A 7,513-nucleotide genomic window follows, 5' to 3' on the forward strand; every position below is an offset into this window, starting at 1 on the left:
AGAAACGGACCCCGCAGGTCCCAAGGTGGATAGATCTGCAACCGGAACGCTCTGGGGGGCCAAACGGCTCAGTGTGTACGCCCTATACGATCATTTCCTGATAACGATGAAGCCATAGCCACACCTCTCCCCACCTCTGCTGCTCACTGCTGTAGCATGGTCAGTAGCTACTGTCAGTAGCTACTGCTACTGCTACTGGCCATGCTACAGATGTTAGTGCAAAATCTACAGCTCCTCTACCACAACCATCAGCAACAAGTGGACATGGAGAATTACATGAACTACATAAATCCACCGTGGGGCATAAACAGAAGGGCAACCATGGCAACCATGCTCGGGGGTCTTCTTCGCTGCTTTTGGTGTATTTTGTGGCGGAAGTTACTACGCCACTTACAGGCCCGGCATATGTACTACAGCGTCTCCAGCGCTTTCGAGCGGTCTCGTGCAGAAGTACAGCGCCACTTACAGGCCCGGCATATGTACTACAGCGTTTCCAGTGGTCTCGTGTGAACGGACACGTTAAATGAGCCGAATGCGCATGAACGGAATACTTTTTTGAAAACGAATTTGGTGCGTAAACGCAAACGTTCCCATGTAAATGGGGTCTTAATGCGGTCATTGAACTCCAGGAAGGAATTGGTGCCAACCCTCTGTATCTCCTTCATGTGTTCAGCGATCTCCAGGAGGGCGGGCAAGGGTGAAAGGGTGAACGAGAGTAGAGAGAGCTGTGGGGTGAAGGAAGAGTATCCTCAAAGGTGATAGGGGGGGTGAAGGGCGGTGGAGACTCCTCCATTTGTGTCATAGGTCTCCCATAATCAAGACATTCCTCAGGTGGGTGCAGTGATACATCTTCAAGGTTTTCTGAGCGATGTGTTGTGTCTTTCTCTTGTTTTGATTCCTCTTGTTGCTTGTGCTTGGCAGAGGGAACAGATTGATGACGCAGTTGAATATGTTAGAGTTGAACAATTTCACTCCTGACTTGTTCAGGCAAACTCCATCTGCCTTAAAAAGATGTCTGCGGTCCCAGAAAAAGTTAAAATTGTCAATAAAATGGACAGAATGGTCAGTATAGGCAGTTGAAAGCCACATGTTCAGTGCAAACAATCTGCTGAATCTCTCCACTCCTCTTCTGACTGGCGGTAGAGGGTCACTGATGAACACCTCCGCATTTAGAGAGCCACTTTAGAAGATTTAATTTATAATTGGAGATGTCATACGAAGAAATCCATGTGTGGTAGTATAGACACAAAAGTCGGGTTACACTAATTAGGGCTGTAGACGATAACTTTTACAACGTGTCTCCATCTCATATTCTAGCTGGTGTCACATGATGAATCCAGTTTGTATTATTGCATTCTTGTAACGCTGTACTAAAAGTCGATTATGTTTAATCTTACCACTGTAGGTTGTGATGACTTTAGTTTAGGTGAAGTGAACTGTGAGTAGACTTCATTAGCTGAAGGAAATGGACTACCCCTCTCCCTGTTAATGATTCATCTACAGAGAGAGGTTCATAAGCTCACACCATTGTCCAGTGAATTCATTCAGCACTCGGGACATTTTGGGGAAAAGGCCGTCATATCTGTGCATACCTGCAGGTTAACTGTTTCAAGCCTATTTAAAACCCACAGGAGTTCAGGGGGTAAGTGTGATGTTATTTTCCACGTTTGGTGTTTTAATTACTTTTTAATTGGAGTTAAAAATCATTGAATAACTTTTCTTTGTAGAAATGAACAAGGCTATTTAACAAATTAAAATATAAAGATCACACTGCGGAGTTTGCTTTGCTAGTAAACATTGTTACATTACGTTTTTTTTATCTTTATTGAAAAGGTAGGTAAATTGTAATTTTGTAAGAATCTTTTTAAATTTTGTATTATTATGTTTTTTTTTTAACATGGATCATATATAATAAAAAGATTGGCCTCAAAGAGAGAAAGGATGTGCGGAAGAGAATAAGAGCCTCGTGGGTTTTTTCAGTCCTGAGAAAAGTCGGAATTCTGAGAAAAAATACAAAATTAATTATCAAAATTCTGACTTTAATCAAATAACTCAAACTTCACTTTTGGTCAGATCTAAAAGATGTGGCCCTAATCCTTTCTGTGATGATGCAGTCCGTTGGCAGGTACACACATAGTGTACATCATGTCTATCACACTAACAATTTAAAAACAAAGGAGAGAGAAGTACAGATTTATATATAATTCTCACGTTTTAAGCTCAGCACCAAGCAAATTCCAACGCTTGAAAAAGCTGATGGAGGACATCACAAAGTTTGACATTTGAAAATTGAATGATTATATTCTAAAATGTATTTTGTAGGTATTTGAGGATTTATTGCTGAATACACTTTCCACCAATAATATTGGCAAAAGGAAATTAAAACCAATTTTATATAGCTATGTGTGGAACTTAGGCTGTGAAAGCGGCAAACAGAGGCTCTTACAGCCGTTAGCTCCTTCATTATCACAGCTCTGCCCCAGCATTTTTCCAGCAGTATTAGCCAAGCACAGACGGCTTCTCTCCATGGTGACTGGGTTCACTGGCCACAGCATGAGACCGAGCGCTCGCAGGAAGGAGGGTCATTAGAGTGTGACTTCACTAATGTAAATCCACAATCTATTTTGGTTCAGATGGATATTTCCAGCTGCAGGACTGCAGTGTTACTGAGGTGTGAAAAGTTAAAATGATTATTTTCTTAAAACGTTACTAGAGCAGAAACGCTTAACTCCAAAACATATGTAACTGCGTAGTCCTGTTAGAATAGGTGGTAGTAGCCTCAGGTCATGTTGGCTATTAACACCATTTTTTACCTCTGTCACGCTTTATGTGGGAAAGTGAGCTCAGTGACTAACGTTTATCCACACTGCTAAATCCCTATAAGAATGTATATATATATTGTTAAGGCTATCAAGAAATAAAAAGCATTTAATTGCCACTTTTATTTGCATTAATACAAAGTTTTGTTTTATTTTGTAAAAGGATGTATTGCATACCTGATGTGAATTTAGCCCATTTGACTACAAAAGTATAATACATTTTTCCTTTTTTCTACAGTCAGACATCTCATCAGTGTAAACATGAAAAACGCAAAACAGCGCAGCAGGAAGATTGACAGGAGAAGATAAAACTGAGAGAGCCGTCACTCCAGGGAGTTGTAGAAAAATAATCCTGTCCATTAGAAAGACAAGATGAGATTTGTTCTGTATTACCTGATCGTGATGGGGTCCAGTTATGTGATTTCAACCTACGGGCCCCATCAGAGAGCTCAGAAGACCGGGGATATTTTGCTCGGAGGTCTTTTCCCCATCCACTTTGGAGTCGCATCCAAAGACCAAGACCTCGCCGCTCGCCCTGAATCCACACAGTGTGTCAGGTAAAATTATGAAACAGGTTTTTATGATTTTACTGAATGAGTCTGCTCAAATCGTCTAAAATCCACCTCTTTTTGGCTTCCACAGGTTCAATTTCCGTGGTTTCCGTTGGCTTCAGGCCATGATTTTTGCGATTGACGAGATAAACAACAGCAGTGACCTCCTGCCTAACATCACCCTGGGCTACAGGATCTTTGACACATGCAACACAGTGTCAAAAGCCCTGGAAGCTACACTTAGCTTTGTGGCCCAAAATAAGATAGACTCCCTGAATTTAGATGAATTTTGTAACTGCACTGATCACATCCCAGCCACCATTGCAGTAGTAGGAGCAGCCGGGTCTGCCGTCTCTACAGCTGTCGCAAACCTACTGGGTCTTTTCTATATTCCTCAGGTGAGTCCCACAAAACACTTCACCTGCATCCTGAAAATGTTGTCGACAATAAATGTGCACTCGATAAAACATTTAATCGGTCTCCTGGAGGATGTTTTATCACCAACTTGATAAACCTTTATGTTGAATTACGTGAAATCTTTCCCGTTTCAGATCAGCTATGCCTCTTCTAGTCGCCTACTGAGCAACAAGAATCAGTACAAGTCCTTCATGAGAACCATTCCTACTGACGATTACCAGGCCACAGCCATGGCAGACATCATTGAGTACTTTGAGTGGAACTGGGTCATAGCTGTGGCTTCAGATGATGACTACGGACGCCCAGGCATCGAGAAGTTTGAGAAGGAGATGGAAGAGCGAGACATCTGCATTCACCTTAATGAACTCATTTCTCAGTACTTTGAGGATCATGAAATCCAAGCACTGGTTGACAGGATTGAGAACTCCACCGCTAAAGTCATTGTTGTGTTTGCCAGCGGCCCAGATGTGGAGCCTTTAATCAAAGAGATGGTGAGGAGAAACATCACAGATCGCACCTGGTTAGCCAGTGAAGCGTGGGCCAGCTCCTCTCTCATTGCCAAACCAAAGTATCTTGATGTTGTAGCGGGGACTATTGGTGTTGCCCTAAAGGCAGGGCATATACCTGGCTTCAGAGGGTTCTTACAACAAGTCAAACCAAAGAGAGACAGTCATAATGAATTTGTCAGGGAGTTTTGGGAAGAAACCTTTAACTGCTATCTGGTGGACAGCCCGAGGCAGCATGAGAGTGAGAATGGCAGCACTAGTTTCAGGCCTTTGTGTACTGGAGAAGAAGACATCACGAATGTTGAGACCCCATACCTGGACTTCACACACCTTCGTATCTCCTATAATGTGTATGTTGCAGTTTATTCCATTGCACAGGCCCTGCAGGACATACTCATCTGCACACATGGACAAGGACTGTTTGCCAACCATTCATGTGCAGATTTAAAGAAAATGGAAGCATGGCAGGTAAAATGTTGCACAAATACCCCAAAACAAAGCAATGACATTCCTAATAATTTACCATTTTGAAGCATTAAAATGTGTGGTTCTGTCTCTTAGGTCCTGAAGCAGCTTAGACACTTGAACTACACCAACAGTATGGGCGAAAAGATGCACTTTGATGAGAACGCAGACTTGGCAGCAAACTACACCATCATAAACTGGCACAGGTCTGCTGAGGACGGCTCTGTGTTGTTTCAGGAGGTTGGATACTACAACATGCACATCAAGAGGGGGGCCAAACTGTTTATCGATAAGACTCAGATTTTGTGGAATGGATACAGCTCTGAGGTCAGTCTAACTGGGTTTTTTTTTTTAGAGGATCTCCCCATTACAGTAACATATTCGGTTTCCCACTGTCATTTGGTGTATTTTTCATTACCCTGAAATGATCTTCCTAATAATCAAAGCAAGGAAAGACAAATGATTGAAACTGTTGCAAATGCACATTGTTACGACTGCTACCGGGCCATATTTTAACATTAAGGCTAAGATGATGTTAGCCCTTGGACCAACAATGGGACTTGGTATTTGGTATGTTTGTCCACTTGGAGGCAGTAGAACTAGCTGTAAATACAACATTGTATTATTACCTGATAATATTGTAAGCAAATACTAATTAAGTGCTAGCCGCTCAAATAGGGAAGGTTGCATACAGTGGTTTCACCAGAGCTGTAAACAAAATCACAAAGAGTGGTGGGAGTGAACTAATCAGTAAGTGTGAGGTGTAATAAAACAAAAACAATCGGATAAAAGATACTAAAACACTTGTTTTAGCTGAGGGCAGTGGCAGAATTCGCTGATAAATAACAATGTAACTGCTGTCGCATTGCACATTATGTGTAATTAGTTTAAGAGTGTGTCTGTAAGTTTATATGTTGGGGAATATTCACACACCAATTTACCCAGATCAGGAGAAATCCTGGTAGTCTAAGGGTTTTCATTTTCTTAGGTCCTTAATCTAAATATCATAACCTCTCGCCCCTTACTTCTTGCCGTTACATCACAGCTGACTTTGTAGTAAAACCATATAATGTCACACTTTGTTTATAAAACCCTACACAAATGATATTTGAACGTCCATTACAACTGTTTGTTCTGCTCTTTCTCACCTTTACATCCTATAGGTGCCATTCTCTAATTGTAGTGAGGACTGTGAACCTGGTACCAGAAAGGGGATCATCGACAGTATGCCCACATGCTGCTTTGAATGCACTGAGTGCTCAGATGGAGAGTACAGTAATCATAAAGGTATTGAAATGACAAACATTCCCAATCTACTAATGTAAAACCTTTCTAATGTTGCCGTTCTGACACATATTACTTTTGTTTTTATACAGATGCCAGTGTTTGCATCAAGTGTCCCTATAACTCTTGGTCCAATGGGAACCACACATTCTGCTTCCTGAAGGAAATCGAGTTTCTCTCCTGGACAGAGCCATTCGGGATAGCTTTGGCCATATGTGCAGTACTGGGTGTGTTCATGACAACGTTTGTGATGGGAGTCTTTGTCAGATATCGCAACACCCCAATAGTGAAGGCCACAAACCGAGAACTGTCCTACGTCCTCCTATTCTCACTGATCTGTTGCTTCTCCAGCTCCCTCGTCTTCATTGGAGAGCCACAGGATTGGACATGTCGTTTACGTCAACCTGCCTTTGGTATCAGCTTTGTTCTCTGTATCTCCTGCATCCTTGTGAAAACAAACAGAGTACTTTTGGTATTTGAAGCCAAGATCCCCACAAGTCTCCATCGTAAATGGTGGGGATTGAACCTGCAGTTCCTGCTGGTGTTTCTGTGCACATTTGTCCAAGTCATGATATGTGTGGTGTGGCTTTACAACGCCCCTCCTTCCAGCTACAGGAATCACGACATTGATGAAATCATTTTTATCACCTGCAATGAGGGATCTGTGATGGCTCTTGGGTTTCTTATTGGCTACACGTGCCTCCTGGCAGCTATATGTTTTTTCTTTGCATTCAAATCTCGGAAACTTCCAGAAAACTTTACAGAGGCAAAGTTCATCACCTTTAGCATGCTCATATTCTTTATTGTTTGGATCTCTTTTATACCTGCGTACTTTAGTACTTACGGCAAGTTTGTTTCAGCTGTGGAAGTCATTGCTATACTGGCATCCAGCTTTGGGATGCTGGCATGTATCTTCTTCAACAAGATCTACATCATCCTCTTCAAACCCTCCAGTAACACCACTGAGGAAGTCCGATGCAGCACCGCGGCCCACGCTTTCAAAGTGGCTGCCAAAGCTACACTGAAACATAATACAGCTGCAAGAAAGAAATCCGGTAGCATTGGTGGATCTTCTGCCTCGAGCCCGTCCTCATCCATCAGCCTCAAGACCAACGGCAATGACAGCGATGCAGGAAAGCACAAACCAAGGATGAGCTTCGGCAGTGGAACAGTAACTCTGTCCCTGAGCTTCGAGGAGTCGAGGAGGAGCTCTCTCATGTGATCGCATGATGTGGTTGTGTCAAACACCCCTAACCCTAACCCTTCATCAATACCAATAATTGTCTGTGCTTATTTTACATTAATTTACACTTATACCTCCCCATCTTCTTTTCCTGTCTTCTTTTTTTTACATTTTTTCAGAAAGATGTATACTGTACACTATCTGAATCCTGTGACTTTTATTATTTTCAGCATGACCCTGATGTACACTAAGCCTATTAATATTAAAACAAGATTTTGTACAAATAAA

The 7,513-nt window shown here is 42.1% G+C and overlaps 1 protein-coding gene across 1 annotated transcript; it reads left to right on the forward strand.

Moving 5' to 3' along the window:
* The first annotated feature begins 3,191 nt into the window (after positions 1-3,191).
* casr (calcium-sensing receptor) lies at positions 3,192-7,264 on the forward strand. The gene is made up of 6 exons (XM_034140573.1): positions 3,192-3,376; positions 3,462-3,768; positions 3,922-4,761; positions 4,855-5,085; positions 5,922-6,045; positions 6,135-7,264. Exons 1-6 carry the CDS (start codon positions 3,192-3,194, stop codon positions 7,262-7,264), a joined length of 2,817 nt encoding a protein of 938 aa, XP_033996464.1.
* Positions 7,265-7,513: the final 249 nt, after the last annotated feature.

The sequence above is a fragment of the Trematomus bernacchii genome, unplaced genomic scaffold, assembly GCF_902827165.1.
Source record: "Trematomus bernacchii unplaced genomic scaffold, fTreBer1.1, whole genome shotgun sequence".
NCBI lineage: Eukaryota > Metazoa > Chordata > Actinopteri > Perciformes > Nototheniidae > Trematomus > Trematomus bernacchii.

Coding starts and splice junctions, on each gene's coding strand:
- casr (XM_034140573.1), top strand. CDS start 3,192: ATGAGATTTGTTCTGTATTACCTGATCGTGATGGGGTCCAGTTATGTG. Junction 3,769..3,921: donor GTCTTTTCTATATTCCTCAG/GTGAGTCCCACA, acceptor TTCCCGTTTCAG/ATCAGCTATGCCTCTTCTAG. Junction 4,762..4,854: donor AGAAAATGGAAGCATGGCAG/GTAAAATGTTGC, acceptor TCTGTCTCTTAG/GTCCTGAAGCAGCTTAGACA.